Raw genomic sequence first — 15,692 nt, 5'->3', positions numbered from 1 at the left:
CCTGGCAAACAATATTCTACTTTCCATCTCTTTGGATTTGTCTATTCTGGGGATTTCATATGAATGAAAACACATAAGTTGTGGTCTTTTGTGTCTGACTTCTTAGACTTAGCATAATGTTTTAAAGGTTCATTCACATTATAACATGTATCAGAATCTCATTTCTTTTTATGATTCAGTAATGACTAATGTTCCATGTTATGGAACATTACCATTATATGGAATATACTACATTTTGTTTATCCAGTCATTAATTGATAAACATTTGAGTTGTTTTCACTTTCTGGCTATTATGAGTAACAGTGTTGCAAACATCTGTGCCCATATTTTCGTGTGAACATATTTTCAATTGCCTTGTATATATATCTAGGTGTGGAATTGCTGGACCAGATGATAATTCCTTTTTTAAAAAAAAAACATTTTGAGGAACTGCTGAACTGTTTTCCAAAGTGGCTGCATCATTTTACAATCCCATGAGTAATGTATGGGCATTCCAAATTCTCCACATCCCGCCAACACTTGTTATTATATATTTTTAAAATTACAGTGACCCTAGTGGGTGTGAAGTGGTATCTTGTAGTTCTGATTTATTTTTTTATTTAGTCTCAGATGACTAATGGAGCTGAGCATCTTTCATGTGCTTATTGGCCATTTGTCTGTCTTCTGGGGAGAAATGTCTGTTAAGATTCTTTACCCATTTTTAAATTGGGTTATTGGTGTTTTTACATATTCTGGACACAAGCTCCTTTTCCAATATATGATCTTCAAATATTTCCTGTGATTCTATGGGCTGTCTTTTCACTTTCTTGATGGTATCCTTAGAAGAACAAAAGTTTTTCATTTTTATGAAGTCCAAATTATCTATTTTTTTGTTGTTGTTGTTGCTTGTGCTTTTGGTGTCTAGGAAGCCACTGCCCAATCCAAAGTCACAAAGATTTAAGCATATTTTTTCTTCTAAGAGTTTTGCAGTTTTTCCTCTTATATTTAGTTCCCATTTGAGTTAATTTTTGTATATGATGTGAGACAGGGATCTCAATTCATGCTTTTGCATGTGGCTATCCAGTTATATTAACATAATTTGTTGAAAAATAAAATATTCCCTCTCATTAAATGATCTTGACACTCTTCTTGAAAATCAATTTATCATAACTACAAGAATTTATTTCTGGCCTTTCAATTCTATTCTGTTGATCTATACTGGCATTCTTATGTTAGTACTACATATTAACTTTGTAGTAAGTTTTAAAATATGGAAGTTTAAAATTTTTCAACTTTGCCTTTTTCTTTCAAAATGTTTTGACTATTCTGAGTTCCTGGCATTTCTTTTAGACTGAGTTTCGCTCTATCACCCAGGCTGGAGTGCAGTGGTGTAATCTCAGCTCACTGCAACCTCCGCCTCCCAGGTTCAAGTGATTCTCCTGCCTCAGCCTCCCCAGTAGCTGGAACTACAGGCGCATGCCACCACTCCTGGCTAATCTTTGTATTTTTAGTAGAGACGGTGTTTCACCATGTTGGCAGGCTGGTCTCGAATTCCTGATCTCAAGTGATCCACTAGCCTCGACCTCCCAGAGTACTGGTATTACAGGCGTGAGCCACCACGCCTGGCCTCTTTGTGTTTCCATATGAATTTTAGAATTATCTTGTTGATTTCTGTAAAAAAAAAAAAGGAGTTAGGATTTTGATAATAATTACATTGAATCTGTAGATCAACTTGGAGAGTACTATTATTTTGACAACGTTAAGTCTTTCACTCCATTATCATGGGAGATTTTTCATTTATTTAGGTCTTCTTTAATTTTTTTCTATGATGTTTTACATTTTCCAGTGTATAAGCCTTGTACTTCGTTAAATTTATTCCTATTTTATTCTTGTTTATGCTGTGATAAATAGAATATTTTCTTAATTCCATTTTCATGTTTTTTTATTATATAGAAAAACAACTGATTTTTGTATCTTGATCTCGTATCCTGAAACATTGCTGAATTTGTATTAGCTCTAATGCTGTGTGTGTGTATGTGTGCATGTGCATGTGCATGTGTGTGCGTGTGTTCCTTAGTATTTTTTATATATAAGTTAATGTCAACTGTGAATAAAGATAGTTTTCCTTCCTGCTTTCCAAGCTTAAAGTCTTTTAATTCTTTTTCTTACATAATTGCCCTGGTTAGAACCTACAGTACAATGTTGAACAGAAGTGGAGACATGAGACATCTTTGTCTTCCTAATATTAGAGGGAAAACTTTCAGTCTTTCCACATTAAGTATGATATTAGCTGTGGGTTCTTCACAGACGTCCTTTAATGGGTTTAGGAAGTTCCCTTCTATTCATAATTTACTGAATGTTCTTGTCATGAAAGGGTGCCAGATTTTTTCAATTGCCTTTTCCACATCTATAATCATGTTATTTTTGTTTTTTATGCTATTAATATAATATATATTACGTTGATTGATTTTTCATAGGTTAAACCAACCTTGCATTCCTGGGATAAATCCCTCTCGGTCATGGTGTATAATCCTTTTTATATAAAAAATCACTTAAAATAATAATTCTTTTACTCTGCCAAAGGGTTCTATGTGTGTGTTGGGTTGCACCTTTAATGCTCCAGCAGGCAGCTTATAATTCTGCCTTACCTGTCACTTGTTGTTTGCATAGAGCCACAAAAGTCAACCAGAGGTAAGAGTTTCAGGCCTTCTCAGGTTTCTCCTGGCCTTCTAGATTCCCAAGTATATGCCATAGTTTTCAAAGCCAACTATGGACATCTCATTACCTAATGTGGTGATTAATTTAAGGTGTCAATTTGACTAGGTTAAAGACACCCAGGTAACTGGTAAAATATTATTTCTAGGAATACTGTGAGGATGTTTCCAGAAGACATAAGCATTTGAATCAGTAGATTGAGTAAAGAAGACCCTCAGTCACCAATGTAGGCAGGTGTCATTCAAACCATTGATGACAGATAGAACAAAGCAGAAAAAGTTTGAATTTGCTCTCTCTGAGCTGAGACAGCCATCTTTTTGTACCCTCAGACATCAGAACTCCAGATTCTCAGCTGGGCGTGGTGGCTCATGCCTATAATCTTAGCACTTTGGGAGGGACCTTAGGAACCTTACCTGAGGTCAGGAGTTCAAGACCAGCCTGGCCAATATGGTGAAACCCTGTCTCTTCTAAAAATACAAAAATTAGCTAGGCATGGTGGCACATGCCTGTAGTCCCAGCTACTCAGGGGGCTGAGGCAGGAGAATCACTTGAACCAGGGAGGTGGACATTGCAATGAGCCAAGATCGAGCCACTGCACTCCAGCCTGGGCAACAGAGTGAGACTCTGTCTCAAAAAAAAAAAAAAAAAAAAAAAAATGGACTCCAGATTCTCCAGCAACTGGACTCAGACTTACATAAGCAGTCTCTCCAGTTTTTCAGGCCTTCAGCCTAGGACTGAGAGTTAAACCATCTGCTCCCCTGGTTCTTAGGCTTTTGTACTCAGACAATTGCACCAACAGCTTCCCTGGTTTTATAGTTTGCAGACAACCTATCTTGGGACATCTTAGTCTCCATAATTGTATGAGCCAATTCCCATAACAAATATGTGTATATTTATGTATGTATGTATGTATGCATGCATTTATGTATGTATATGTGATAGCAGCAGCAGACCATCTGGAGTGGCCACACTGTGAAGACACAGGCTGCAGTGGGGAGGTGCAGCTGGGGCTGTGCACTCCCCAGAGCTAGCAGGGGCCAGGAATAGGTGGGAGCTCCTTGCCCTACCAAGTTGGTAGGCTAGGAGCACCATGTTCTGGGGCACAGCTGTAGCCACCCAGCCATGGCTCCAGACCTGGGCATCCCTGTGCTCTCAGGGACTGGGAAGCTCCCCTGCTCCCGCAGGCTTGGAAGTGCCTGCTCCTGCTCTCTGGCCTCTCCCTGCTCCCAGCACCCGCTCTGGGGCAGAGCAATGTTGTGGTTGAGCCTGGGCATTGTCACAACCTGGCCAGCTGTACATGTGCTCAGGGTGGTGCTGACACAACAGCCCCCAGCCACCTCAGCCCCCTCCAGACTTTGGGCGCCAAAGAGCATGGGAGGGAGGCGGGAGGGGCAGTGACTGAGGGCAGCTTGGCATGGGCCTGCAGACACCCCTCAGTGTGGACAGCCAAGGTGCCATGGATGACATGTTGATGAGGGCAGGAGGCAGACAGGTTCCTGGATGGGAAGGGGCGGGTCCCCAGTAAAGCCCCTCCTTCAAGCCAAGAATGGCCTGAAGCCTGGGGGCCAGGCTGCCAGTTCTGGGTAGAGTCTGCAGCCCAGAGTGAGAACTTACGGTGCTTTTCCTGGGCCCACCCATGGCTGCCCATGGACCAATGAGCACACACTTCCTCCTTTCTGAAGCCCATAAAAACCCCAAACTCAGCCAGACTCACACAGATGTCAAAACTACCAGCTGTGGGAAGGAGCTATCCACTTCAAGTCTCCTTGACTCATCAGGATGATCTGCCTGCAGAAAAGAGCTACACACCATGGGTCTCCTCTCCACTGAGAGCTGGACACTCATCAGGATGACCTACCTGCAGAAAGGAGCTACCCACTTCAGGTCTCCTGAGAGATGTTCTGTCACTCAATGAAGCTCCTCTCCACCTTGCTTGCCCTCTCCACCTTGCTTGCTTGCATACCTCATTCTTCCTGGATGCAGGATAAGAGCTCAAGACCCAACAAATGGCAGGACTGAAAGAGCTATAACACAAACAGGGATGAAACATGCCCCCCTGCTTGCCATGTTATGGACGACAAGAAGGAGAGAAGAGGTGTGGCCCTTCAGGAAGCCCAGACCTAGGGGCTCCCCAGCCAGGGCTGTGACACCCTCTTTAGGGCTCTGTGGTTCCTGGTGTCTCCAAGCTTCCGGGTGCCACTGCGTTCCCCTCATTCAGATGTGGGTGTCTGTAACAGAATCTGCACACAGTACATTTGGACCGGCCACAGCCTCGCATGGAGCCAGCACCTGTGCTGGCGCCTGCAGCTGCCTGCCTTGCCACAGTAGCCAGCCTGCCTGGCTGTGCACAGTGGCCGGACCCCACGCTCACTGGCCCACACACTCCTCACCACTCTGAACCTGGTTTGCTGTTGGCAGGTGTGGGATCCGGGCCGGTAGCCCGAGCTGAGCACAGCTTGCCAGGCCGAGTGGGCAGAATGAATCCAGCAGGTGCAAGCAATATTCAGGCAGAAGGTGCCACTAGCCACAGAGGTTTCTGGCTGGTGAAGCAACACCCTAAGGATCCTGTGACATATGTATGTATACGTGTGTATGTATGTATCATCTATCTATCTATCTATCTATCTATCTATCTATCTATCTATCCATCTTTCCACCCATCCATTCATCTTATTGGTTCTGCTTCTCTGGAGAATCCTGACTAATATACTCAGTTTTTCCATTTAAGTGTTTAGGTCAGCATTTTGCTAGCCCTAAATGGCAATACTGCCTTAGGCAGCTGCAATATTAAACAACTGCTGCTCATTGTCTTTGTCAAATTCCCTGCTGGCGGAGCTGTTTGCACAAAGTGAGCTCTGAGTCATGTCAAATAAATACAAGCCCTGAGAACGGAGCTTTTCAGTAAGGTGCCAGACAGGCTGAATACTAAAAATACCCTAGGGATGAGGCTTTTGAGGACCTCTTAACCTGTTCTGCCTTCTAAAAATGACAGTGGGCTGGTGGGTTTCACAGCTACCATAGTTGTGAAGCTGTTGGTTTTTAAAGCTACTGTAAAGCTAGAGAGAGAGAGAAGGGATTAGGAAGAGTTAAAACACCTCAAGTCTCATTGTTATGAGATTCAGCCATTTGTCTTAAATAACTACTTCTTGGATTGTTATAAGCTTTTAGTTGGTTTCCAGCATTCTGAAAAAGTTAATTTTGACAATTTCCCAGTGTTCTTGTTGCTTTTATGGAGGAGTAGATTTTCAGAGGCCCTTACTTTACCTTTCTGAAAGCTGAGGTCACACTTACCATTCATACATCATATTGTAAAATATACACACGACTGGCTGGGCATGGTAGCTCACCCTTGTAATCTCAGCACTTCGGGAGGCCGAGGTGGGCAGATCACCAGAGGTCAGGAGTTGGAGACCAGCTTGTCCAACATAGTGAAATCCCGTCTCTGCCAAAAATACCAAAAAAAAAAAAAATTAGCCAGGCATGGTGGCAGGCACCTGTAATCCCAGCTACCTGGGAGGCTGAGGCAGGAGAATCACTTGAACCCAGGAGGTGGCAGTTGCAGTGAGCCAAGATTGCACAACTGTACTCCATGCTGGGCAATAGAGTGAGACTCTGTCTCAAAAAAAAAAAAAAAAAATGCATGACATATATATTCCTTCCACTTCTGATTGGAAGTGAGTACCAACCTTCTGCTTACAATTTTACATGTTTGATGATTGAAGAATTTTCCATAGACCAGCTTGTGGCTTAGCTGATGAAACCTGTTTAAAACTTGCTTCTCTTCCACTACTTAAATACTTTCAGTGCTGGTTACTGTAAGACATATTAGAAGATCTCAGGCCCTGCATCTTTGGCATCACAAGATAGGGTTGGCACAGTGGGACTAGGGACTATTCCTGGATGCCATTCTTACATTAGAAGGGCTGGAAATAGTTTAACTGTATGGAAGTAACTGTGATCTACAAATATATATCCTGCTAGATGCCAAAAAATATATCCCCAGTTCAATTTGTGATTTGTTCCCAAAGATATATATGGCAATTTCAACACCACCAGATAGTAAAAAAAAAAAAAAGTATGATAGAGGGAAAATCAGGGTGAAATGAGACAATAGACTCAAGCTATTGTTGTTAAAATAGCCTACTTTTATAAATTTTACAAAGCCAAATTGCTATGTGAACACATTGCTAGGCCCACAGCTTTGAAATCAGCCTGTTCAAGTTTAGAGACCCTGAATTTTAAGCCTGGATAACCCCAGACCCCTGCCCACCACCTGGTCTTTTGTCTGATTTCTCTCTGGGTTTCTGCTTTTTTTTTTTTTTTTTCATTCTGCAGTCTCTGCAGACTGCTGCCTTTCTCTGCTTATCACATACACCGTCCAAATTGGCTGGCTGAGCCCCTTGTACGTACTTCCAGTAGAACTGCTGCACACAAGCTCATCAACATCCATTTGTCCAGTGTCCAAAGAGAACATGATGCTCTTTACTTCAGCTTATTAATTGGGTCTCTTTGGTTTAGGTGTTCAACCTTAATCCAATAAACTGAGACCAGGTAGAGGTAAAGTCCCACAGAATAGGTACAGCTTTAGGAATTCCTCCTGTGGGTGAATAGAGGAGTAAGTAATTCACAGAAAATGGGAATTGGCTAAGTTGACACTTCAAAAAGTACTGGACTATAGAAAAGTTCAATAGGTTTAAGTAATAGGTACAGAAAACCTCTAAACACTTAATATGCAAATATATTTTGGGATTTTTCACCAAGGATATATTTTACATGTCTCCCGAAATTGTTGCAAAGGTTCTCTACCAATCGCATGAGTCTGGTGAGAGAGACAGAACACTCACACAGGCTAGGCAAACAGATTTATTATGCACAGATAGATGAGGAGCAAGAATAAATAGAAGCCTAGGATCCACAGCAAGCCAGTCCTCTAAGGCTCAAGAAAGCTGCTGAATGTGGAAAGGGTCTTATCTGTGTGTGCTCCACATCCCACTGCAGCGGAGGGACACTGAAAGCACTGTGCTCTGGGTTTTATACCCTAGGTGGCACTAGGATCACTGAGAACAAGTGCTGCAGTACACCCTGTTCTGGGAGAAACAAGGACACAACATGGATTATTCTGACTATCACTTCTCTATCTCAGAAAGTTGCATTCTACGGTTATTCTGAGAACTACAAGTTGCAGGGAACCTGGATTGGCCAAGATCACCCAAGAACCTATCCTCCTGTGGGTGCATTCCCAGAGAACCAGTTCGGGTTAGGGGAATCATAAGACTAGTTGTATTCTAAGAAACACATTTTGGGAAATGCTAGATTAAATAGTAACAAAGTTAATACAGGACAGGCGCACATTTTATTTGCAGTATGCTTTATTGTGCTTCACAGATACTGCATGTTCTTTTGTTTTGTTTTTTTGCAAATTAATCGTTTGTGGCAACCCTGCATGGATCAAGTCTATCGGTACCATTTTTCCAACAGCGTGTGCTCACTTTGTTGTTTCTCTGAGTCACATTTTGGTAATTCTTGCAATATTTCAAACATTATTATTATTATCATTATCATTATATCTGTTATGGCGACCTGTGACCAGTGATGTTTGATGTTACTATTATAATTGTTTTGGAGCACCATGAACCGAGCCCATAAAACAGCGAATTTAATCAATAAATGTTGCGTGTGTTCTCACTGCTCAAATGACCAGCTGTTCCCCATTTCTCTTTGTCTCCCCAGGCCTCTCTATTCCTCCAGACACAACAATATTGAAATTAAGCCAAGTAATAACCCTACAATGGCCTCTAAGTGTTCAAGTGAAAGAAGAGTTGCACATCTCTAACTTCAAATAAATAGCTAGAAATGACTATGCTTAGTGAGGAAGGCATGTTGAAAGCCAAGACTGGGAAGCTAGGCCTCTTCGCACCAAACAGCCACGTTGTGAATGAAAAGCAAACAAGCTTGGAGGAAATTTAAAGTGCTACTCCAGTGAACACATAAGTGATAGTAAAGCAAACCAGCTTTAAAGCTGATATGACGAAAGTTTTAGTGCTCTAAATAAATCAAATCAGCTACCACATTCCCTTAAGCCAAAACCTAACCCAGAGCAAGATCCTAACACTATTCAGTTCCATGAAAGCTGAAAGAAGGAAGTTGCCCAAGAAAAGCTAGAAGATAGCAGAGGTTCGTTCCTGTGGTTTAAGGAAAGAAGCTATCTCCATAACATAAAAGTGTAAGGTAAGGCAACAAGTGCTGATGTAGAAACTGTAGCAAGTTATCCAGAAGATCTAGCTAAGATCATCGAAGAGGGTGGGTACACCAAACAACAGATTTTTAATGTACATGAAACAACTTCTCTTGGAAGAAGATGCCATCTAAGACTTTCATAGCTAGAGAGGAGAAATCCATGCCTGTTTTCAAACTTTCAAGGACAGGCTGACTCTTCTTGTTAGGAGTTAATGTAGTTGGTGACTTGAAGTTGAAGCCAGTGCCCATTTACCATTCCAAAAATCCTAGGGTCCTGACAAATTATGCTAAATCTGCTCTACCTGTGCTCTATAAATGGAACAACAATGCCTAGCTGGCAGCACATCTGTTTACAACACGGCTTACTGAATATTTTAAGTCCACTGTTGAGACCTACTGCTCAAAAAAAAGTGTCCTTTCAAAATATTACTGGTCATTGACAATGCACGTGGTCACCCAAGAGCTATAATGGTGCTGTACAAGGAGATTAATCTTGTTTTCATGACTGCTAACACAATGTCTATTCTACAGCCCATGGATCAAGGAGTCATTTTGATTTTTAGGTGTTATTATTTAAAATATACATTTAATAAGGCTAGAGCTACCACAGACAGTGATTCTTCTGATGGAACTGGGCAAAGCACATTGAAAACCTTCTGGAAAAGATTCACCATTCTAGATGCCATTAAGAACATTTGTGATTGGGAGGAGGTCAAAACATCAACATCCACAGAAATTTGGAAGAAGTTGATTCCAACCCTCATGGATGACTTTGAGAGGTTTGAAATTTCTGTGGAGAAAGTACCTGCAGATGTGGTGGAAATAGAAAAACAACTAGAATTAGAAGTGGAATTTGATGTGACTGAATTGCTGCAATCTCATGATAAAACTTGAATGGGTGAAGAGCTGCTTCTTATAGCTGAGCAAAGAAAGTGGTTGTTTGAAAAGGAATCTATTCATGGTGAAGACTCTGTAAATATTGTTGAAATGACAACAAAGGATGTAGAATAGTGCATAAACTTAGTTGACCAAGAGAGACAAGGTTTGAGAGAATTGACTCCAATTTTGAAAGAAGTTCTACTATGGGTAAAATGCTATCAAACAGCATTGCATGATATGGAGAAATCCTTTGTGAAAGGGAGTCAATCAATGCAGCAAACTTCATTGTTGTCTTATTTTAAGAAATTGCCATAGCCATTCCCAACATTCAGAAACTACCATTCTGATCAGTCAGCAACCTGACCCTGATCAGTCAGCACCTATCAACATTGAGGCAAGACCTTCCACAAGCAAAATGATTGTGAATCTAGTGGGCATGGTGATATGGGCCTGTAGTCCCAGCTCCTCAAGAGGCTGAAGCAGGAGGACTGCTTGACCCCGGGAGTTTGAGGCTGTAGTGTACTATGATTACATCTGTGAACAGCCACTGTACTCAATCCTGGAGAACACAGCAAGACTCCATCTCTTAAAAAAAATAGAAATAAAAATAAAAATAAATTTAAAACTTGCAACTTGCAAAGGCTTAGATGACCATTAGCAATTTTTAGCAACAAAGCACTTTTTAGTTAAGGTATGTGCATTGCTTTTGCAGACATAATATTATTGCACACTTAATAGACCACAGTATAGTGTAAACATAACTTGCATATGTTTTGGGAAACCAAAAAATTTGTGTGACTCACTTTACTGAGATACTTACTTTATGTGGTGGTCTGGAACAGAACCCAAAATATCTCTGAGGTATGTGTGTATTATTAACTCAGTAAAGTAATTTTAAGTGTCTTGTGCTGGCACCCCTCTAAGCATTTTTATAATCCTTACGCCAGTTCCATGTCGTAGGTTCTACTTTCACAGATAAGGAGACTGAGGCATAACAGAAGTTAAGCAATTTGTCCAAAGTTACACAACTAGAAAGCTGAGATGCTTGACTTTGCATCCAGGCAAAGTCTCATGCTTAATCCCTGTACCATATAATCTCTGTGGTCTCTTTGAGCTCTGAATCCTATGGCTCCTCCATGAACTTTGATGTTTTATATTCAGCAACATGTAAAAAGACTGTTCTAACATCAAGCACTAAGGATGCTGTTCCTCGTTTCTTTTTTGCCTTATTACAGGACAGCATTCTTTTTCATCACTTACATTTCTGCCTTTGAATCACGGATCCTTCATCTCCCAAGGCCTTAGAGTTAGAAGACAGATTTCTACTTCTTTTCAATTAAAAAAAAGAAAACAAAATTTATTCTGTTTTTCTTCAGTGTCCTGGGTCATTTAATAAAGTGAATGAAAAATTTTCTCATTTCTAATTTTATTAACAATAAATTATTCCTATTGCCAGGGTTCACCTTAAATCTCCAAATCAACTAGTTAAAATAGAGGCACATCTGAGAACCTCTAGATTAACAGAAGAAAGATAAAGAGTACAGAGACCTAAGTATCTTACTCTTTTGTAAAAATTGAGGCATATATACAGCTTGCTCTTTCATCTGGATTATGCTATATTGTTTGTCCTCAACAAGAAAAGTATACTGTGGGCCAGGCCTGGCGGCTCATTCCTGTAATCCTAGCACTTCGGGAGGCCTAGGCGGGAGGATTGCGTAACACCAGGAGATCGAGACAAGCCTGGGCAACATAGTGTGACCTCTTCTCCACCACCACCACCACCACCACCAACAACAAAATTTAAAAATTAGCCCAGAGTGGTGTTGCACGCCTGTAGTTCCAGCTACTTGGGAGGCTGAGATGGGAGAATTGCTTGGAGCCCAGGAGTGCTGAGGCTTCAGTGAGCTACGATTAGCCACTGCACTGCACCCCCAGCCTGGGCGACAGGGCCGAGACCCTGCCTCAAAAAAAAAAAAAAAAAATGCCTCAATGGTGTAAATTATTTTACATAAAATGTCTCTGTATAGTCCTATATAGACCGAGGAGGAAAACCAATGAGATATAAAGTTTTCATAATATTAAATAATGTACAATTTCAAATAATCCTGTATATTACTATACACTAGAAAGAATATGGCTACAAAAAACATTTCCATGAGGGCTGTGATTGAGTTCCGTGTTCCCGTAAAAACACTTAGAGAAGCCTAACTGAAGATTTCTAGAACCGACTGACAACTGATTACAGTTGTAAACACATAGTAAGCCAGCCTAGTTAGGCAGACATTCATTGCACGCCAAGGAGACACCAACGGGACTGTGTGCTCTTGCGTTATGAATCCCACGAAAATAAATCTTGTGCTCCGTGTAACAAGACTTTAACTTGCAGTAATATCCTTTCATCATTTAATATTTATTGAGCGCCTACCATACACCAGGCTCAGATACTGCACTGAACACCGACCCTGTCCCATGAAGCCTTACACTGATGGGAGACACCTTTGCATGTTCCACCGCCCAATTATCAAAAAAAAAAAAAAAGATAATCACGTAAGCGAAACCTGGAAATCTGCCTTGGGCACACAAAAGAGCAGGCGCGACTTCGGACCAGCTTCGAGGCAAAACTCACTCAGCGCGGGACAGCGACAAGGAAACCGGCCGCACCTGTGCCTGCACTCTCATTGCTCGGAACGGCGCGCCACTGTGACGTACCAGGCCCCGCCCCTGACTCTCTTCATAGTGCCCCCGCCTCCTTGCGCGAAGTGCGCAGGCTCCTGGGCCGGGCTCGGGTTCTGCCCGGGGACGCAGCCCAGTTGGCAGCGTCGCTCCCTGAGCCCTTCTAAGGGGGCCGCCCGGCCTTGTCTTTCGGCAGTGGCCGAGCCACCGCCGCCTGCCGCCCGTTCCAGAGCTGGGCGCTGCAGCTGCAGTGCCGATCGCCGTGTTTGGTCGATAGAATCCCCAGTGTGCCCAGAGAGTGCGACCCCTCGCCCGGCCCGGCGAGCCCCGGGCGTGAACCGAGCTGAGGGAGGATGGCAGCCTCTGGGGTGGAGAAGAGCAGCAAGAAGAAGACCGAGAAGAAACTTGCTGCTCGGGAAGAAGCTAAATTGTTGGCGGGTTTCATGGGCGTCATGAATAACATGCGGAAACAGGTACCGCCGCTGTGGGAGTGACGGACGACGGTGGGAGGTGGTCCGGGCTTGGGCCCCTGGTTCCCGGGGTCGAACTCCGCGCCCTGTGGATCGCGCCCCTCTTTCTCTGTCCTCGCCCCTCCTTCCGTTTTCGCAGGCGAGCGATTCCGCAGTTGGTAGAGGGGCGCGTAAAACAATTCTCGAGCAAAAGTGCTTCTCGTCTGCCGAGGATGTAGCTCCCGAGTCAGACTCCTGGGGGACTCCTCGGGCTGGCTTTCGCTGTCGGGTATCGGTTGTGTAACAGCTCTGCCCTAGTTATCTCTTTGTGAGGCGAGGATCCTTCCATTGGCGAGCCGTTTTAAGGTGTCGTGAGATCTTGTGTGAAGAAACCCATTGGCATAGCCCAAACCGAAGCCCCCAAAGGGAGGAGAGTTGCTGGCCTGAAATCAGCTGCTCTTAAATAAGGATCCCCGCCCCCTCCTGTGTTCCCTGGTGGAGCTAGTTGAAGACGAGTCCTCCTGTTCGTGTTAATTTAGAGCAGAAGCAGCTATCGATAAACACCATGCTATCTTCTAAGGGCACTGTGCGCCCCTGTTATTAAGAGGAGCTCTTTGTTCTGTCCTTGGTGTGTGGTGCATTCGTGAAAGTCTGCAGCACATCCGCGAAAGGTGGGTTATGAAAAGAACGGGTTTTAACGCTGGCGAAGGTGAAACAAAGAGACTTTATTATTTTTTTAATTCCATAACATCTATACCGATAAGCATAGAAAGTCACTTTTTACTTTCTGTAAGCTTTATTTATAGATAATACACATCTAAGTAGATTTGTGGGCATGTTCGGGTTTTGTTGACTGGGATCATGTTTCAAGAGGACAAAGCAGGATGTGAGTTATGTGTAACTGCAAAACCTAGTTTGCTTTGTCTAGTGGTTCTGCTGGGAATATGGGCAACAGGAGAGGAATTTAAGATTTTTATGAAGATATTAACTTCTGGTTTCTATAAGCAAACGCTGACTGCAGGGATTTTGTCTTTGTTCACCAGCTCCTGCTACAGTGCACCAGTGCAGTCTATGGGAATGCTTTTAAATCTTTCCTGGCCTTTGTGCTGAAGTACTGTGAATGCCTGAATTCGTTAATTTATGTAACTTACTTTCATGTATCTGTTTTCAAATTCATGTTCCTTTCATGTAAATCTTTTTGTATCTACAATACCACAGACTTCAAATTGCTGGTGCATTTAGCTATTGCCTGCCTGTAATGGTAGTTGAACATAGTTTACCAGTGCTTAAACTTGTTGAAGACTCATTAGGTTCCCTCCCACTCCCGCGAATATGTTTTCGTTCGTGGATCATAGCATTGTAAAGCATTGCCTCAATCCCTAAATAGGGTGCAACTGGATTGCAGCAGCAAATATTTACTTGAGGAGGAGAGGATTATCTGAGACTGTCCATTTAGCTCTTTGGATTTAAAAATTGACTCACATTTCTTAGCTTTGGAGTATATTAACATCACTTATTTACCGTTACAATAGAAATACAATTACTGAAAAATCAGGGTTCTGTTACTGAGTAGGAAGGAAAAAATGGTTACTTGGTGAACAACCAGGGATCCCCTCCACAATGATTAACTGACCTTAATCTGCCAGGTTCTCTTTTTGTCAGTGGTTTGGCATGTGATTCAAACAGTTCTCCAATAGCACTTTTATCAACTTCATGGAATCATGCATCTTTTGCAAGATGTGCAGTTTCACTTCGCAATTGATTTACATTATGGTTGTATTGTGTCGTCCTGTTTAACATCATAACACAAGAAACAATTCACCAAGAATGACTGACAAGGGCAGTTGATGGGAATTGGCAGAAACAGTAGCTGGTCTGAGCCAGAGGAGGAATGTTTGAGTGAGGACCAACTTTATAAGTGCTCTTGTTCTTTAGTAAATATTTTTGTGTTATGACTACTTTTGCATCCCTTTACAATCTCATTGCTTTAAGGATCAGGATAATGAGTGCCTAGATGACAAGGACCCCTCTGTAAACATTCAGAAACATTCCTTCCAGAATTTGAGAACATTGTGAGATTAGCATACCTCAATTCCAATCCCTGCTCTCTCATTATTTCATTTTGTTATTTTAGATAACATGATTTAGGTCATTCCATCTCTCTGTAGCATAGTGGCCGATTCTATACATAGAGGCAAAAGGGGATTCTGCAGAGCCAGCAGCCTTGGCTTCTTCTAAAGCCTTTTCCTACATTGTTTTTGTCATTTCTAGCCTTTTGTTTCTAAGTAAACTCTCCAGTGAAGTATGGGATACATATAAGAGGGCACAAATCATAAATGTACAGCTCAATTATTACAAAGTACACATCCCACCAACAAGACTAGAACATGACCAGTACACCAGAGGTCCTCCCTCATGCTCTTCTCCGTCACCAACCCCACAGTAGTAACAACTATTCTAATTCTGTAACCGTCGAAGTTAGAGCAGAAGCAGCCATTGATAAATACCATGCCATGCCGTCTTCTAAGGGCACTGTGCGCCCCTGTTATTAAGAGGAGCTCTTTGTTCTTTGGTGTGTGGTGCATTCATGAAAGTCTGCAGCACATCGGCGAAAAGTGGGTTTTTCCTGTGTTTGAACTTATATAAATGTAATCATATGGCATAAACTCTTGTGTTTTGATTTCTTAAAGCCAACATTGTTTGTGAGATTCATATGTGCTGTGTGTAGCACTACTTCATCCTTGTGGTATATAGTATCCC

The 15,692-nt window shown here is 42.3% G+C and overlaps 2 protein-coding genes across 7 annotated transcripts in view; one reads left to right on the top strand and one right to left on the bottom strand.

Moving 5' to 3' along the window:
- Positions 1-12,501, bottom strand: part of HYCC1 (hyccin PI4KA lipid kinase complex subunit 1) — a 201,170-nt gene extending 188,669 nt beyond the window's left edge. The window contains exon 1 of the mRNA XM_054559074.2: positions 12,369-12,501. The gene's annotated coding sequence lies outside the window, so the exon portion shown is untranslated. The remainder of the gene's footprint in view (positions 1-12,368) is intronic.
- KLHL7 (kelch like family member 7) overlaps positions 12,435-15,692 on the top strand; it is a 68,984-nt gene continuing 65,726 nt past the window's right edge. Inside the window, exon 1 of one of the 6 annotated variants that reach the window (XM_002818151.5) lies at positions 12,435-12,956. In XM_002818151.5, the coding sequence (XP_002818197.1) occupies positions 12,837-12,956 (120 nt within the window). In that variant the 5' untranslated portion in view covers positions 12,435-12,836. The other 5 variants (XM_009242954.2, XM_024249923.3, XM_063725737.1 and 2 more) reach the window with 5 other exon arrangements.

Source organism: Pongo abelii, chromosome 6 (genome assembly GCF_028885655.2).
Source record: "Pongo abelii isolate AG06213 chromosome 6, NHGRI_mPonAbe1-v2.0_pri, whole genome shotgun sequence".
Classification (NCBI taxonomy): Eukaryota; Metazoa; Chordata; class Mammalia; order Primates; family Hominidae; genus Pongo; species Pongo abelii.
Note: the sequence above shows the minus strand (reverse complement) of the source record. Positions and strands in the feature narration are given on the sequence as shown.